Raw genomic sequence first — 20076 nt, forward strand, 5'->3', positions numbered from 1 at the left:
TCATAACACAACAGAATCTCATTGCTCAAATCATTCATTGTATCATATATTTTGTATTTTCTGTTTACGACGAATTCTCTTAAATATAAAGCTTATATAAATCCTTTCAAGCTGCTGACAGTCAGATCTCATGCCACCTGCTCGAGGAGGCTTTTCAGTTGTGGGTGATCAATTTTTAGTTTTACCAACTCAGATCTTCCAGGGGTCGGTAGCTTAACCAGACCAACAAACTCATCTCCAACCTACAAGGCAACATAGATGAGACACTCAACCGTGTAGGCAGTTGAGGAATGGGTCATGCAGTGCCTGACTGGCCAGCATGAATGATGAGAGGCAGGTACTCTATCAGCTTCTTAAATACAACCATTGCTAAGAACAAAAACATGAAACAGACTTAGAAATGAATGCTGCTCACTGTTTGAGATTTGGGCCTAGGAAAGGTGTAAAGTGCAGTTTCAACACCAGTCAATGGTGTAGAGGAAAGGAAGGCCAATGTCCGCTGCTTCAGGTGATCCAACTGTTTGCTGAGGGACTGCATTTCATCGCGCGATTTAAATTGTTCAGATCCAATTAAACTGCTGGATGACACCTTCACATTGCTGACTAGCCTGTCTGACACTGCCTTGCAGGTACTCTGTAGCAAAAATCATTGCGTTCTGCTGTTTCAGCTGCCACAATTCACCCAATTAATACGGTGGAATAATAGATCAGTAGTCAGCATATGCTGTTTTAACTGAAGCACTAGCTATATTCTAAGATGTCTGCTGTAGCAAACTAAACTGACAGGAGAATATGGAAGTATTGGCATGACAGTGCTTCAAGATGTTTTTTGTACATCGTTGGTAGTTTGGTACCTTGTGAAGCCTTGTTAGATTTTGTCTCAACTCTGCTTCCTCTTGTACAAGTGAGTTTGCTTGCCTTGTTCTTCTCATGGCCAATGGCTTCATGCCACTTGCGGTCAATGGCTTCAGCTTGCTAAGCTTGTCCTTGCAAACGTAGATTACAAATAAAGATGAGTATGACTTGAGGTGAACACAGATCTATCGTTGCGCAGGTATGTAGATCAGTGTGCAAGCCCAGATACCCTAGGACACATATTTCGCTAGTATTTAGTTTCGTGAGTAGCATACAGAGTAAAATTTCGCTGCAACTTAATTTCGCAGCTCTGATGAGTGCGAAAACATAGTGATGTGAAAATAAATGCAGTGGAACAAACATAATTAGATTTCTCAGGTCCAGTTCACTGGTACGAAATGTTTTTCAATTTGGGACTAGTTTGTATTTATAAACCGCAGGTAGAAATGTGTGGGCGAGATCGATAATGCAATTTGATCGCTTGCTGCCATTTGTTTCTTGGACTATCAATGACGTCAAGGTCCCTCCAGCCGTGACTGATGCGGCACCAATATGAGATCTCAAGTATTTATAGCACGCGGTGGCCATGGCTCCGGGGTGTTATTGTTTTTGGTTGGTAATAAAATTCATCACTACAATAATTATTATTCAATTTGATGACTTTCCTTTCCAGATTTTCATCCTCATCAGTTACAAATTCAGTTACTAAACTAATATCATCATCTTCCTCATTTGTCTTGGCTTTTCCAAAAAACCTGTTATCTTAATTTGCTTTGCCATGCTGCTCAGTCGGTGTATTAGCTATAATGAGTTTAGCAGAAATTGCCCAATGAGCCAACCACATACGAAAATTGCCTGCATTTCTAATATGACGATTTTATTGTGAATAGGTATCAATGACCAAAAGCTATTTAATTTCGCATTTTCGCTAGTTCGTTATAATAGTTTAGTTTCGCTCATGAAATTTTCGAGAGTGGATGACTTCGTGAAAACGCGAAAGTTAGATGACGCGAATACATAAGTGTCCTAGGGTAGATAGTCAAACAGCGAGAACAAAAGTGACGCATGTACAAGGTGAGCGATGAATGACGGTTATATAATAGTTTACAAAATATATATAGGCTGCTAAAGGGACATTTAGTACCCCATGCCTTCTGTAACATACAGTCATCCACAATGCTAGTAGGTAGTATCAAACTAGAAACGCTTACCTTCATCTGCTGACTTCTAAATATCGTGTTGTCCTCCTTCAACCAGCGCACAGTTGACTTGAGAGACTGAATATTCTCAAGAAGGTGTGGGGAATCGAGTCCCCTTGCCACCATCCCCTCGGCTGTAACAAGAGTTATTACCTTTACATGACAGTAATACTCTAACAAGGTTAGAAGTCAGCTAGCATGCCCACTATGTTTTCACTTCAATACGCTTGGAATGCGAATAGCTAGTTTTATTTAAAGCTCGAGGCACTAACCATTCGAATCACCTGTAAGTAATAAAAGGGCGATCTGAATTAACAGTGCTTAAATGCCTTCTAAGTTCTTAGGAAAAACGAATGTCTGTAAGAGCAATATCTACCTTCCTATACACATGATTGGAAATGAAGTCATTCTGTTGGAGAGCGATGTAAAAATATTTTGAGCGTCTGTTATGACTGCAAATTTTGTTTTACGTTCTCATCAATTTCTTCTCAGACTTCTATACTATGTTATAAAAATACTGGTAATGTTTGGTCAGAGCACTTTTGCAATGTATGCATCAGAAATACCCGCTAACATTATTAAAGTGCAATGGAGACAGGAAGTGTGCTCCATGTAGGACACCGTAATAATTTTATGCGCTTTAGTGATTCTCCTGTTAGACTTCCTTATTCTGATCAGCATTGGTAACAACAAACTTTTGTGTTAAAAGGAACCTTCGGTTTTGCAAACGACTTGAAGGGCGAATACTTTCACTAAGGCAGTACTCCATAGTTTTTAAGCTATACCAGTACCCCCCTGGCAGTTTAGTATGCCGTTAGAAATTTTTAGGTAGGCTGATAAAGCATAGAGAATAAAGAAGTAGCTGCAGCATTTTTTAGAAACCTCACAAGGCGGTCGATTAGTGCAGGTGTCAGAGTGTTGGTCTACTGAGCTGAAGGTCATGAGTTAGAGTCCTATTAAAAGCAATATTTTATTCAAACCTTTAAGCTGTGGCGACGGACAGACAGACACTGGTGTTATTATAGTAAAGATTTAACTAGAAAAAACCAGGCTGAAGAGAGGTCTGGCTATTTATCAATAAGAATGGCAGAGAGCTGTATGGTAACATACTTGGCTTGTTACAATAGCCACTCACCGACAGCGGAACCGATGCCAGATGTACCCTTCGTTAGACTGTCGTACACCTGCTTCTTGGTTACGCTGTTAAGCTTTGACTGAATGGATGTCTTCTCTGCCTCAAGGCTGTCGATATCACTTTGAAGAGCATCCATTGTCTGCTCAAACTCTCTGAAAATAGACGATGCTGAGATGAGAGAACTGGCATGACTTGGAGAAAAGCTCATTGTTTCCAGTGATGAGAAAATGAGACAACTCCACAAAGAGAAGAAACGCTTTTGGAAACATGGCCATCTTATTCACCCACTTTTCTTTTTTAGTCAACTGAACTTGACTTTCTTCAACCTTCCTTTGGAGTTTGAGAATCTGCTCTTCCTTCTCCCTCGAGGCTGAGGCTATTTTCTTATCCGCCATTCCTGCCCTCACCTTGTGCTCGTCTACTTCCTCTTGCTAGGTGAACGAGAAACAACGAATACATGAGTCATTCTGCTGTAACACAAGAAGCTACATTCACACAGATATAGCTTAAGTATAAACCATGAGCAGGTGGAAAATCTACGAATGCTAAATAATTCAAGTAAAACTTTCTACATAATAGAATTGTTCAATGATATTTTCAACAAATCAATTCTGTATCACTTGCTAGTTCTTATCAAGTAACTCTTGCCAAGTAACTCATAAACCAACCTTCTTTCTCAGTTCAAACTTGAGGTGGTTTATAATTTCTTCTTTAGCAATGAGTTTAGCCTTAGAACTTCCACCATCCGCGCCTTCTTTTCTGAACACCTCAGCTCTTTGCTCAACAATGGGAACTTTCTACAAATCAGTGCTCTAACAAATGAATAGCTGCAACCAACTATTCTATATTCATAAAATGAATGAATGTGAATTATAGGAGTCAGGCTGAGATCAACGACTAATCAAATCAGAATCTCACCTTTTCCTTAGACATAGCGGGAACATCCAAAGAGCCACCCTCAATTTGTGTAACTAAAGCCTTAATTCTCTCATGAGGGTGAGAGACAGAGGAGATGAGGGAGTCATAGAGATCTCCAGATGTGCCATCAAGGAGCTCGCTGGCAGTCACCAGATACTGTTTCACTTGGTGAGACGGGAGAAACTCCGCCTCTACATTGCAATATATACAGTAACAACAGTGTGCTATACACAGTATGACGCTACAATACTGCAGTCCACACACCAAGTCTACATTAAACAGGAGATATCAAAGGTGCAACACACATTGTATGTCACCAGAGCAAAAGTAATCCTGTACGGTATACAAGGTATGCAATATATTCCTAGTATAAAATACAAAATCGTGCGCTTTGATCGCACAATATACACTTAGCGAAAACCTCCAACTTTATATGATACAAGAACACAAGTGGTTATGAATAGTATGCATACTGTATTGGCAACAGATCACTGGTGGAAATATTTAGCTGTAAACCAACCAGGTTGGAGATGAAGAGCACGGTCTGCTTGAGTAGCAGCCTGGTGCACAACTTGCATGGCATCTGAGATAGACTTGAGAGAAGATTTCATTCTGTCAGCCAACTCTCGGCTCACCTGTACCTCTGTGGCCGAGCCAATAGGAGGCAGACAATGTTTAAGCTGCAATGTAGGAATCTCTGCTTCGTTAGACAAGCACATATGTGGTTAGCATGCGTTAAAACTATTTCTAATCCAATTTTTGGAGATTCTTACAACATAAAGTGCAATAGACAGCAGACGAGCTACTAACAGCTTTCTAGTAATGACCAACTTCTGTACACAAACATAAAAACTAGTTATAAGTGGAGCCAGTTTACAGTGGTTCTGCTGTGAAGCTTCTAGGAGCTGTAAATATGAACCATAAAGAGAGGCAGACATCTAACATACCAACAGAGCAGTACATACAGACAAGGAAAGAGGCTATTACACAGAACTGCAGCCGCAATCTATCAGCTATATATTAGGTCACACGAACAAAAAACTTGACAAACCCTTTTTGATGTCTGCAGAAGTTCGGTTACAATTTCCGCCATTTTATTGATGGTTAGGAAATCCTTGTTGTCTCCAGTCTGCAAAATATTAATTTCAAACCTACGCACACATCCTCCATTTGCATGTGAGTAACAGATAGTCACAGTTCCATAGATATTAGCAAATAACATTTAACATACCCCCAACATTCAACTACGCGTCAAAAAATGGCTAAGAGAGATTGATGTAATTACCTCAACAATGAGTCCTAAACGTTTCAGATCCAGTAGTAGAGACTCGGATAACGTAATAAGGACTCTGGCCTCATCTCTCAGTAAGTTGGTTGATGAAAATGGGTATGTCTCCAACTGCTTCTCACAATAGTCCTGCAAAATACAACAAGATAGCGACTAAACAGTTAGTGAGTCTATCGACATACACTGAAAATGGGTTCGTATATTTGAAGGCGACCAACCTGAAAGTAACGTAGAGACTTGGCGAAAGGCTCGACAGAAACAGATTCATAGAGCTGATCATTCCGCAACAACTCTAGGTATTGGGCTACTGGCTTAGAATAGGCCTTGAACTCAGTGACAAGCCCTGCGAATACCTGAATGGCACATGAACAGACATCAACCCATGTTACTTGCATAAACAGAAAAGAGTCAGTTTGATGACTAACATACTGGACCATCTACCTGGTAAGTATAAAAGACTGAACATACCTTGTATGTATCTGTATCACCATCAGAAAACACCTCAATCAACTTGTTGAATTGCATGACTAGTTGAGATATGTAGCACTGTATGAAGGCTCCGTAGCTGGCTTGCTCTGACTTCTGAGACTTGACTACGTCCTCTTTACTCAGACTAGGTATCCATGGAAACTAAGTAACACAACCATTACAGGTCGACAGTTTGGACACACAGAATATCTCGTAACCATCAGAATTACACATCTGCAGAATTTGCTCACTATGTTGGTTCATCTGCAAAGGTTTGAAGAATTTAACCCATCAAATTGCTGCTTCCTAAAGCGATTGCATTTCCAATATTAAACGCGTTGAATGACCTCAAGACCGAAACCTGCTCCATTATGGAGTGATTATATTACACAATCATCAGGTCTTCATGTCATCTTATCTTACAAATGTTAATAAGAACCCTATGTGCAAACCTAAAAGAGCAGTGAGGCAGAAACTTTGGAAACTCTACTCCGTAAAAATTTGGTTGCATGTTGATTTATGTCATAACCAAATGTAGAAATGTCTTCTATGCGATGGAGCCGTCAAATGCTGTGTAATACGCATTTCACTAGCGCCTATGTGCTACTTATTAGAGGTACATATCATGAACAAATGCCAACAATGGTCTGCTTTTATAATTTTGGTACAAGCCAAAATAGGAAAATCCGTGTGTGCTATTTTCGTATTATTTAAACAAGTTTGACGAAAGAAAATGTATAATTGAGTAGTAGTGAATTTTGCCAACTTTTACCGTAGCAATATAGTATATATAATATTGGGGTGATATATGCAAATTTGTTGTTTGTACCTCTTTTATTCAATGATCTGCAACCTGCTGAAGTTTATGGTTCAACAAATGTTGCTTTAGGTCTAAAATAGATGCGCTGCACATGCATAACGCGCCCAGCCATTGAATAGTTGACCATTGATGTTTACTGTCGGTAGGTTATTAGTGTGAAAACATTGTTTTCTGTTCACCTTGCTTCTAAGGCTAGTCATCTGTTTAAACACTATCTTTGACATGGATAGAAGCCATGTTTTAAAGCCGCTGATACTTAATGATAACCATTGGTTAAAAGAGTTACTGAACCTTGCTTTGAATCTGACTGCCGAGTAGATTCAATTTCTGTATAAGGTTGGGAAATATAAGGGCTGCCTGCAGACCATCTCCATCTCCGGCGTGCTGAAAGAATGATTCAGGCAAAAATCTGCCAGTAAGCTCCAATTGAGCTTTCACATGAGCAATGTCGAGTTGCAGCAGCTCCATCTCAATCACCTGTAAGGAGCAATCATAGACAGCTTTGTATTCACGACCAATAACGATAGCTGCCAAAAAACAGAACCTCACACACAATTCAAGTTGAACTATATTCAGAGATTGACTGGTACTGTTAGCAGCTGGGTTGTGTATACAGGGTAACAATAGTAACAGCACCAAAAATAAACAAACAATACAAATAGTACAAAACAAAATGACAAAAACCACATCGTGAGGCAGAATAGGATATGAATGACTCTGTACCAGTTCTGCCAGCGATGCGTTCAAACAGAGCACAAACCTTAGACTGTATTTTGGATTCTGAGAGCTTGGTCTTCATCTCAATGTTGTCAACAGATGTAACAGCGACTGACTGGCCAGTGCCAGACACCTGCTGGCTAAGGGATGCATTCTCATACTGCAGTGTCTGCACGAGCTCTCTGTACTTTCCTATTGTTGACTGCAGATCTGCCATCTGCAGCTGGGAAGCTTGCACACTTTTCTCCAGCTGAAACGTGTGAGAAAGTAAACAAATACGCGGTACCAATGGGCTACACAAGACAATAACCTAGGTTCTACACTTCTAAATACGCAATTCAACTGTGAAAAAAATGCAGCCAAAATACAGGGCTCGATGCTGGAAAGGGACAATTGAGCTCGGAGAGAATTGGAATAAAATGGAATAAAAAAAAGTAGAGGTGAAGAGAAGAAGTGTTTGTGGAGAAAGCTGAAAAGGAAATTGGCTGAATAATAGGTGATACAAATAGAGAGTGATATGAATAGTGGGTGATACAAATAGTGGGTGATACAAATAGTGGGTGATACAAATAGTGGGTGATACAAATAGTGGGTGATGCAAATAGTGGGTGATACAAATGAGAAAAGGCCAGAAATGGGAATGGTGCCGCAGTAGAGTTAAGAAAGGGGCAATACCTGATTTGCGCGAGACTTGGACATGTCAAGCTGTTCTCTCATCTCAAGCTCCTCTTCCCTCGCATTTTCCTGCAGTTCTTCATTCATTTCATTGATAGCCTCGAGATCAGCCTTTTCTTCCTCTAGAGTTGCAACACGCTCTTCAAGCTCCAAATTTTTGTCAGTCAACTTTTCCACCATATCCTCGGCTCCCAGAGAAGCATCAACCTAACCATATATTTATCAGTCAACTTTTCCACCATATCCTCGGCTCCCAGAGAAGCATCAACCTAACCATATATTTATCAGTCAACTTTTCCACCATATCCTCGGCTCCCAGAGAAGCATCAACCTAACCATATATTTATCAGTCAACTTTTCCACCATATCCTCGGCTCCCAGAGAAGCATCAACCTAACCATATATTTATCAGTCAACTTTTCCACCATATCCTCGGCTCCCAGAGAAGCATCAACCTAGCCATATATTTATCAGTCAACTTTTCCACCATATCCTCAGCTCACAGAGAAGCATCAACCTAACCATATACAGTGAAACATGGATAACTCGCCCTCGGATATAGCGAACACATGGTTAACTCGACTGGATTTGCTTGGTCCGTTCCCACGCAATGATAAATGGCTCTATATAACTCGAACTCAGCACTGTTAATTTGAACTGTTTTTTGCCCAACGGCTACCGAAAATCGCTTTAGAAAATCACTTTATTTCAAGCCATAGAGGTAAACTTCAACTTTTCGTAATTCATAAGCGTCGTTACTACCTCCATCGGCAAAATATTTTTGTCAACGACTGTTCTAAAGGTTTGGTGAAATTTGATTTATACGTACTACTATACGATGAATAGCACGGGCTAGCCGGGTCACGGGCGCTAGGATTTTCGCCACGCACATACAAAACAAAAACAGCATGTTGTTTTTGTTTTGTATTTGCGTGGCGAAAATCCTTGAGTGCGTGACCCGACGTGGATTCCGAGTTGAATCAACATCGGAATGTTGAATGTTTAAAACGTCTTAAAAATTGTAATTAAACGTATACGTTGTCTTAGCTAAAAAAACTACTCATCGTTTGACCTAAACACAGAATACGTGTGTACATTCAATAAGTATCCATTCAAAAAACGTTAGTGATATACAATGTACTGTTAAACCTCGTAAAACCTTTAATTGAACTGCCTCGGAGTGTTGCTCTTAACGAATCCCAGGTAAAGTAAGGTAATCTTTGCATAAACTTCAAGAAAAATCGGCAAAATTGATCGTGGGTAAAACGCTCAAAAGAAAAAAATGTCTTTTCTTTTGAGCATTTCAGCAACGATCAAGTTTTGCCAATGTCAATCTAAAAACGTCCTGGCAATAACATCACCTCAAACAACAAACCAATCTCAAGTGATAGAAAAATCTCTATACTTTTGGATAAAAAACGTTTTAAACTTTACATTAGAAGCATTTAATTTGAAACAAGCCATTTGTGCTTTTGATTTATATTATAGTTTGTATATGTTCATGTATCTACTAATAAATAAGTAAATACATGGACTTGTGACAGTGCTCTGATAACTTGAACACTCTGATAATTCGAACACTTTTGCTCGGTCCCTTGAAGTTTGAGTTATCCGAGTTTCACTGTATTTGCATTTATTTCAAGTATAAACAAGTACATTTTGTGAATAACACAGACCTATAAGAAATTCCACTTTTAATGCTTAGAACAGTACCAAGCAAGATCATTTAAGTTACATGGTTATGATTGCTGGTAGCGCAACGTCTCAACAAGGCGACAACAGAAGATAACTATGCAGCGAGTCCAAATTGATCTATAAATTAACCAATCAAATGTCTTCATACACATATTAAAAATTACACACTTAGAAGGATTTACAGAATATTTTGCACTCCTGTACCGCATGAAGTCCTCAGGAAGATTCTGTTTTGACAGCCTAGAGTCCTACTACTAGGAACTTGTCTCCCAGCATTACCATCAAATGGTGGTTAGCAAACACTTACAGTCTCCTGGTTGGTGAGTAAAATTGTTTTATATGCAAACCTACAGACGGCTGAGCATAAGAGATCCTGAAGAGCGAGGAGACGTAGAAGAGAAGTGAAACAAACATATTTAAAGCAAAAAGCTTGTTAATAGTGTCATACAGAAGTTTGGTTGTCACAAGATACTCCTTAGGACTGCTGCTACATAACGAAGAGCTGTGTAAATATGAACAAGACTTCCATCAAAGACACAAACAGGGTGTTTAGTAAAAATATCTTTATAGTGACAATCTGCAACGGAATTTTGCTCATAGACAGACTTCTCATTCTCTAGCTTCCCATAAGTGCTCCAGTATCAGTCAGCATTAATTGATCATTGACATTCTCTAGATGAGAAAAAAATCAGCGGGTAAATTAAAAAGGCAGGAGACTGGCATTAATGAGCTAAGGCACTAACAAAGTAAGGCACTAACAAACTAAGGCAATAATGAGCTAAGGCACTAACAAACTAAGGCACTAATGAGCTAAGGCACTAACAAACTAAGGCACTAACAAACTAAGGCACTAACAGACTAAATGACTAACAAACTAAGGCACTAACGAACTAAGGCACTAATGAACTAAGGCACTAACAGACTAAGGCACTAATGAACTAAGGCACTAACGAACTAAGGCACTAAGGAAGACACTATGGAAACGGGAATGTGAAAACAGGAACTTTTGATTAACATGTAGAGCTAGATAAAAGTAGTCAGCCATTTTTATGCATTTTGTACGCGATCTTACACTTGAACTAATGAGAGATTCTGTACTACTGAAACTTATTGTAACAACTTAAATTGTATAAGAAAGTCTTACTAATCTTATACATGTTTTGAACCTGAACTTTGTGAAAAGAAAGGGTTTGTACAATAGTTACAACTTTTACTGAGACACTGCTTTCTATCACTATTTTAAATTCCGTATAAGATTGTGTCTCCTTACAGTAAACATATTGAGAGGATGCTGGGCCTTAATGGTTTAGCAAAGACTACTTGGTGTGGATCGTGTACATATTATTTGGCGATGCAAACCCACCCCTGCTAAAACCCAAACCTTTACATGATATGTGTTTGTTGTCCATCTAACCTGGTCTTTGAGGTCCAATATCTCAGCATTGAGTATTTCAATTTCCTCTGCATGTGTCTCTTTATCCTTCTTCAGGTGTGACAGCTCATGGGCAACCCTGTCATTCTGCTTCCTCAAGTTAGCATTCTCTGCCTTGTCATTGTTTGACATGTCTCGCATCCTGAGAGAATATAGCTAGTCATCAGTTCAACTAGCAACCATGCAATAAAGGAAACTGGAAACCGTGCAATGGAGGAAACTCAAGTCAACTTTTCATTACGCGTAGAATGATTATAAGTTATCATCTGTAAGCATGCATACAAAGAACAGATAATGTTCTACGGATGAGTGTCAAATCAGTATGTGAGCACCTGAAATAAAAACGATGTGAGCACATGACATAGGTATATGCGGGCATGAAATAGGTATGTGAACTCTTGGAATAGTTATGTAAGCATATAACATAGGTATGTGAACATATGAAATAGGTATGTGAGCACAAATCATAAGTATATGAACACAGAAAATAGGTATGTGAGCACAGAAAATAGGTCTGTGAGCACATGGCATAGGTGTGTGAGTACATGGCATAGGTGTGTGAGCGAATGGCGTAGGTGAGTGAGTATGTGGCATAGGTGTGTGAGCACAAGGAATAGCTATATGAGGATGTAGTAAGGAAAAAAGACTTACTTGACAAGGGCCTCCTTTAGCTTTTCATTCTGCTGCTCGAGTTGTTTCACCTGGTAACTGGAAACACCATCAGCGCTGACGCCAGATCCTGACTCTAGCTCAGCTTTCATCAATTCCATGGAAACCACAAGCTCTTCATGTGCCTCTTTAAGACTGGTCAACTCTTCCTCGAGACCCTCAGCCTGCACATAAGAGCTAAAGCATGATCAAAACTAAAGCAAAAAGATGCGCTGTGAGATGGTAAATACTTTCTGCTGCAACTGTAATACGTATAACATCAGTAATGTTTGGAGGTAATAAAATAGACATCTACATGCACACACAATGACTACAAATAACTCATCCAATTCTTTCACATTCAGTTTACTCCTGGAAGTTTGACTAATGTAATAAAGGAGAAACCACCAGACCTTCTCCTCTGCCATCTCCTTGTCGAGCGCTGCCAGCTCCATCGTTTCCTGTAGGTCGCTCATTTCTTCGCGGTACTCATCGTACTGCGTCTGTATATCCTTAGCATCTTTTTTTGCTGCCAGTAACTGCTGCTGCAATTCCTTGTGCATTTCTTGTGACTTTACCTTGTATTCCTTCAGCTGTAACACAACACATGTTTAAAAAAACATCTGCTGTGAGAGTCAAACCTGAGTTCTATAAGACCAGTCAACTTAAACCAATGCATTACAAACCTATAGAGATTAGGGCGGAGAAATTAAAAAATGTTACATATAAAATATACTATGAAATATTCAAAAGAGAACGTAAGACTTGCATTAGTACAGAAATGTTTATTGTTACGGTGGCCAAAGTACATGTTTTATGGCACAGCATGTGACTATCAAACAAGATGCTTGTTCCACAACATATGAACTTGTGCACATGAAATGTAAAAACTCACCATTAAGCCAGCAGCACAGAAAAGATGATATTATCACGGAGGGAACTACTGTGGGTACTACTGAAGATATGTAATGTTCGCTAGAACAGCGAGTAGTTGTAGCAAAAGTTGTTATCACTTGGCACATAAACTACGTGTAACAGTAGAAAATGTCTCATACTTGTCGACTCAATTAAAATCATAAACTCAAAATGCTCCGTGTGATATCTCACCTGTTCGCACAAAATTTTTTGCTTCTCGGCCTCTTTGAGTTTATTTCGATCCTCCAAACGCTTAGCTTTGATAGTTTCTAATTTCTCCATCAAATCGGTAACTTGAGATTCCAAGTTCTTGATCTTCTGTAAATCTTCGGCGCTGCTGCCCTGTAATCAGACAATCGAACAACTTCTGCACAGCAAATAGTAACGATGACAGCGAGTGTTCCTAGACACCCATAGCTAACTAGTGTCGTAGTAACCTCGAGTAAACTTACGGAATCAGGAACCACTGGAGGAGGCAGAGAGGGAGATGAATCAGGGAAATCAAGATGAGCTGGAGGTAAAACTGGACTCTCACTGAGTTTCTCATTAGACTTTACGGAGGCAGCTAAAAGTATGCGATAGAACAAATAGAAATATTAGTGATGATAAGAAGCAAAAATGGAAGACAGTAATACCTAAACTTGTAAGTACTGCCAATCACTGCCAGTCAGTGCTAAATACTGCCAGTCACTGCCATTCAGTGCTAAATACTGCCAGTCACTGCCATTTAGTGCTAAGTACTGCCAGTCACTGCCAGTCAGTGCTAAGTACTGCCAGTCACTGCCATTCAGTGCTAAATACTACCAATCACTGCCAGTCAGTGCTAAATACTGCCAGTCACTGCCATTCAGTGCTAAGTACTGCCAGTCACTGCCATTCAGTGCTAAGTACTGCCAGTCAGTGCTAAGTACTGCCAGTCACTGCCATTCAGTGCTAAGTACTGCCAATCACTGCCATTCAGTGCTAAATACTGCCAGTCACTGCCTTTCAGTGCTAAATACTGCCAGTCACTGCCATTCAGTGCTAAATACTGCCAGTCACTGCCTTTCAGTGCTAAGTACTGCCAGTCACTGCCATTCAGTGCTAAGTACTGCCAGTCAGTGGTAAGCTGTTTCCTTAAGATGTTTCCTTAACAAACTCCTGTTACATAGAAAATGTTTGCAAAGCCATTAATTTTTGTTACGCAGTTTGTGAAATCAAGCCTTACAAATGTGCACCAGACAACCCACTCTATTAATCTGCAAGGCACTGTTAATTAGTAAATATGCTCACGCACGTTTTAACTTAGTTGAACCTGGCAAGCTTTGCCGGGTTTTGGATTTACTTTCAACGCTGCCTGAAAGGCTGCTGCTGCTGCCATGCTTGCTTCCAGTCGAAGTAAGACTCGAGGTGCTGCCTCGACTTCCTGTTGCTGCCGCTAGGTTTGTTGAGCTTCCAGATAAGCTGCTTCCACCTACCTGCAAGAAATTAAAAAAAACAGTGGAACAGAAGGAACTTTTATCTGAACCCTGTATGCATCTAGTATGACCTCTGAAAAACTAGCTGAGATAAAAAGATTATAACAGGCCATATCAATTAACCTCTAGCATTTTCTGTCTCTATCATATCCAGTTACGTATAGTCATCGACTTATGACTGCGTTTGGTTGCGGCCGGTGGTAAGTCGATTCTGTATATTCTGTCGATTCTGACGTAACTTTAATTAATTTAGCTTACTAAACACATACTTAAAGGAAGTTTTAGTATGTATTTTAGTGAACTTCAAATTTTTAACTAAGATTTTATCATTTATCTGTTTGCAAATCGGTTTTTACCATAACTGATAATGCTGAACTTGTCATGGCGAGCAATGTATGTCTCTTAATAATGTATATAATCAGTACACAAATCGCTAAATTTTAATTTCGATGGAAATTATTGTTGATATCGTGTGGCATAAAAAATTCGCCCTAACAAAAAAATAAAAAAAGGCTTAACGAAAACAACGAAGAACAGTTTACAGCCTCGCACTGAACTGCCTGACCTTCCCACGGACATGGTCATAAAGTCAGGTGGGCGTATGTCGCTTAGGTCATAAGTCGACGACTACCTGTATTACCGTCTGTCCGTAAATATAAATTTCAGTCCAGTTATAGCAATAAAGTTTTAGGAATGAAAAACACACTACCAACTGGATTTGAACTCAGCACCTCCAGTTCTGAAGGTGCTGAGTTCTGGAGCTTACCCATCAAGCTACGCAAGCTACTCGCTATATAATGGATAAATCGTGGTCATATTCATTACATCGGTTAAAATACTCGAGCTTAAAGCACTTGGGGTTATTAACTGGCATGCTTGATCATTATGCTTATTATAGTAAAGATTTCACCAGCTTATGAGGTAAATTACTCAAATTCATTAAACAATCAGTTTATCACCCATGCAACGCCGGGTATTCATCTAGTGGGCTGTAAATAGCAGTGCGGATGATTGTTAGTCCCCTATTATTTACAGACAACTGTGAGAATCCTATAGGGTTCAGAGAATGAACATGAAGGAGATATAATACCCTTCATCATTACCTTACCTTGACACCACCTGCAGTTGGCATACGCAGACCAGAGCCAGGAGGTCTCAGGGCAGAACCAGGGGTGGCCAGACCAGATGGCTTTTTTAGACCACTTGGCCTTGGCTTGGGGGTGACTGGCTCTAGGACTTCTGAACTTTCACTCACTTCCTCCAGCACAACAACCTACAATATGTTAGGAATCAGAAGTGAAGGGCACCACTAGTTGTTAACAGATACGTTTAACTTTTACAGTAGACACTCCTACAACGTAAATAATCCACTCCAAAAACATTTACGTAATAGGAATTTCACATAATATTAAGCATAAAATACACGGGAAGCTAGCCTTCCTCCAATTTGTCATAACTGCAGTAATTATAGTAACATTGAACAACAAAAATTTATCATTTAAAAATAACAAACTTAAACTGAGTCCCACCAAATTCAAGTTACCTGGTTGGGCCTAACAAATATTCCATGGTTATCGGGACATGAGAAGTATTTCTTTCCTTGAACCTCTCCACTGTTTTTGCCACTGTCATCATCAAGCACCACCCCAATCCACTTTCCTGCAAAAAAGTACAACTCACAACTCTATCACTGATTAGGTCTGTGAACTCTGTCTGACCTTTCGTATGACATTGCATACCATACACATTATTGGCTAGTTAGGACACATTATTGGCAAGTTGCTCATGCTAACCAAATAGTTTGAGGATGTTCTACTGTTACATGGTACCTGGTAGATGAATAAGTGTTCAACAAAAGTTTAACCATGCAAAATGCAATTTAAAACAAAATCTTTGAAGTGCAGTAGCTCATCATCTGTGATGGAGAGGGAATATTATAACTGTGTCACCTTTCTTAAAACCTGGTATAAACCCTATTACTGTATAACAAGTGTACATACTTTGAATGTCATTAAGTGTACACTCTAGCACTGTGTATAAATATACATACTATCACGATTGATTTGATATGTCACAAGTCGTATGTCCTGTTAACATTCATGAACTGGCTTTCTCCATGCTTGATAAGGTTTATTATGCTGCATCTTTACTAGCATATGATTCACTCACTATATATAATATCAGTTCATTAGAAATATTAGCTACTGCTCAAACCAGATGCCATAGTTCAACTTAAATCACACAATGAGGGTGCTTGCAATGCTGAAAGGACCAGACAATGGCTGAGAACTTGTCAGAACATGGAACAGTTCTTAAACTGCTTTTAGGTTGCAGGGTTCGTGTCCAGCTGAACTGCTTTTATTATATCAATTCTAGTGGTTTAAAAGCTCTGGCCTGGAATTCCATCATCGAGCTCTGTTTCACTGTTTCACTACTGTAAATGCTTTTCTCTTTTTAATATTTAAACTATTCATAAAGTATGGAAGAACCTCAAAGCGCTACTGTACGCGTATATAGTATATATACATACTATATAGGCGCTACTGTATATATATATATATATATATATATATATATATATATATATATATATATATATATATATATATATATATATACAGTAGCGCTTATATAGTATAAATATATATATATATATATATATATATATATATATATATACAGTAGCACCTATATAGTATATATATATACTATATAGGCGCTACTGTATATATATATATATATATATATATATACAGTAGCGCCTATATAGTATATATATATATATATACATGTATATACTATATAGGCGCTACTGTATATATATATATACAGTAGCGCCTATATAGTATATATATATACTATATAGGCGCTACTGTATATTTATACCGTAGTGCCTATACAATATACATATATATATAGTACAATATATATAGCTCTTATGAAGTCAAAAACAGCTTATCCAAGCAACTAAATATGCAAAATCAGTGTGAAACTAATAGATTTTCATCATGATCAGTTGAAGTTTGGCCTAGTTCACACTCCAAAGATATATAGTTGGAACTGCACCTGTATGCGGGCTCATGTTCCCAGGCTCCTGAACTGTAAAGGTTGTTATGAAAAGCTAAGAACTTCTCTCTTTCCTGAACTCATTTAACAAGGAATAGTAAAAAGTTACATCAGGTCATCATGCTACAGACATAACTAGAGGAGCACTTGTAAGAAAGTGACATACCTGGAGCAAAACTTGTAAGCCCAACAAAAGCAACTGTCCCAATCTTTACATCCTCCTTTGTAGTAGCTTGAACTCTGCAGCCAATGTGTATACTAGAGGAGACTTCCATGGCAGCAAAAGCCTCTGGCGGTACTGACTGCTCTATCTCACGGAACCTGACACCAACAAAACCTGGAATAATGGCATACATTATATACATAAAAAAGTTGCTAATACCATCTTGGGAAAACCCAAATATATTGAAAGATGGTGACATTTTAATACCAACAACAGAGAGTAATATTTGAATGCGAGCTAGAGTGTGCAGAGAATATTACAGATTTTGATTCAGTTCTTGAATAGCAGTAGCTGTCAGCATATATTTTCTATGAATAATACAAGACAAGTGGTTGTTAGTGCTAGCATTCAGTTTGTACAAACAGTGAAATGAATGAAAAAATTTTTGATAACAAAATCATTTAAATAACACTGACAAATAAGCCAACCAAAAAGCATCCGTAGGTATTTGTGTAGTCTATTTATCTATTTATTATTATCCGCTTATCTATTTCTAATCACTTCTGATTAACTTGCTATCTATTAATTAAAATTAAATCTAATAAATTAAAATTTGCGGTAAAGATAAATGGAAGACATGCCACACGAAATCAAGTTTATTGTTAATGTTCAGGTTAATATCACAAGGAACAGTTAAATATAAATGACTACTGAGAAGTGACCACAGTATGATTCACATTGCAACACTTGTGTTTACAACATCATATGAATCCTTTGAATAATTTGTGCCAACAAGTAGAGCATAGCAGGACTAAAGGCTAGTTTGTGACACAAAAAAATAATTGTACAGCCAAAATTGGACTCTGCTCATTGATACTGAACCACCTACAATATAGTAAGTGTTTTAGGGAAAACACAGAGTTGGAATAAATGCTTAGGCCTATAAGGTATCAGCAACAGACCTTTACAGGCAAGAACAGGGGCGTTGATATCAGAAAACTGTGCTGATGGGACCATGATAATACAGCGAGATCTTAGCCTGGTTACAATAGCAATCAAAAATTGCTGAAGTGATATAAACATATTGAGAAAGAATGCGAAGTATGTACTTTGTAATAGGATTTTGAACAACAAATCACCTCAAACAACAACAAAAGGGATTATTCTCCTATGGATTTAATGAAGAATTTTATTAAGTAGTAGCTGCCGAGAATACATGACTATTTATGGTGGTGACCATAACAAATAAATGTGGAACGAATGATTGAAAATGAACTCTTAGAAAATTGCAACTAGAAATAATAAAACCCTTTTATCAAAGATTGGGCATAGATGATGAGCAACCAAGATGGAGACAGGCTGCGGGTTACAGCCAAAATACATTGCAATACTTGCAAGAATCCACAGAGCAAATGTAACTTGATTTTTAAAGAGAACTGCAGCAGAAAATAATTGAGACAAAGTCGATACAAAACATCAAGCTGATTACAGGGTTAAAAAAAAACAAAACGCCGACCACTACTGAAAAGACAAACAACTCTGAAATATATTAAATGTATAAAGCATAAGACCATCCGGTATAACAAAAGTTTTGCTAGTACATTTAGATTCCCTAGCAATGAAATACAGCAAAAATTAATAGGACATCAACCGATCGCACAAATTGAAATTTAAGGGCAGTGGGTACTAAGAGACCATCAGCAAGTGAAATGACCTGCGCAAGATTGAGGATCACTTAAAGGATATGTTGAGCTATTGGATAAACCAAGGTAGATTCTACAGCCTACTACCTTTGTTCTGCAACTACTGTCATAATTACATTACAATTTTGTTGAGCGTATCTTACCATACGTCATTGGGCGCCTATAGCTACGCATTTATTTAGATTTTTGAGCTGCGAGGAAGGGAGAGCATGGCGAATAATATATTTTAGGGATTTGCTGATGGCTCCAGATTATAATGATTTTCACTTTAATTGTAACAAAGGCATGTCAAACAACTGTTCAATTAGTTGCATGTATAGTTTTAATTTCAAATCAAATGATAAATAATGGGTCATGATTTTAAAGTACCTTTTTTGTGCCAAACTGCAACATTTCTAGCCCTTGAGGAATATAAAAAGAAAACTTTTACAACTGTATGATTTTACTAGTAATATTACCATTTTATTAATCATAAGTACTACTACTAATAAATACATGTATACATGCCTGAACACTATATGTTTATTTAGAATCATCACAGAATTTTACTGGTGTATTTTTATGCAGGCTTTCAAACAAATTCAGAAGTTAGCTGCGCGACGAAAAAAACTTAGTCTGCCCGAAAAATATCTTTGCACACTAAGTAACAACCTTGTAAGATCACAGTCATTCGAAAGCAGGCTTTGAAAAAACTGCAAAAGAAGAAAGTTATACTCAATGTAGGTACAAGTAAGTAAAGTTCAACCTGACTCCCATGACCATTAACTTTGCTTGCAATGACAACTTGTATAGAATTCTGTCATTGCAACCAATGGGATTTTTATACTTTAGCATTAAATTGAGCTATTCAGTGTTATACAATGACTTTACTTAGAAGTTGAAGTGTGCTAGTTATTAGTGTACACTATGTTATAATTAAAAT

At 38.3% G+C, this 20076-nt stretch overlaps 1 protein-coding gene across 1 annotated transcript; it reads right to left on the minus strand.

The window, feature by feature from the left end:
* Positions 1 to 30: 30 nt before the first annotated feature.
* Positions 31 to 17620, minus strand: LOC137389649 (dynactin subunit 1-like). Its single transcript, XM_068075711.1, has 25 exons — positions 17455 to 17620; positions 15766 to 15881; positions 15331 to 15495; positions 14042 to 14222; positions 13218 to 13330; positions 12958 to 13107; positions 12264 to 12443; positions 11854 to 12035; positions 11185 to 11344; positions 8076 to 8282; positions 7444 to 7650; positions 6975 to 7160; positions 5864 to 6025; positions 5614 to 5748; positions 5393 to 5524; positions 5159 to 5236; positions 4628 to 4787; positions 4108 to 4298; positions 3858 to 3986; positions 3478 to 3620; positions 3190 to 3341; positions 2067 to 2188; positions 855 to 986; positions 416 to 634; positions 31 to 242 (listed from the first exon to the last, which is right to left on the minus strand). The coding sequence occupies exons 1-25, from the start codon at positions 17561 to 17563 to the stop codon at positions 129 to 131; spliced, it is 3825 nt and encodes a 1274-aa protein (XP_067931812.1). The 5' UTR covers positions 17564 to 17620; the 3' UTR covers positions 31 to 128.
* Between the last annotated feature and the right edge of the window lie 2456 nt (positions 17621 to 20076).

The sequence above is a fragment of the Watersipora subatra genome, chromosome 3 (assembly GCF_963576615.1).
Source record: "Watersipora subatra chromosome 3, tzWatSuba1.1, whole genome shotgun sequence".
NCBI classification, from domain to species: Eukaryota; Metazoa; Bryozoa; class Gymnolaemata; order Cheilostomatida; family Watersiporidae; genus Watersipora; species Watersipora subatra.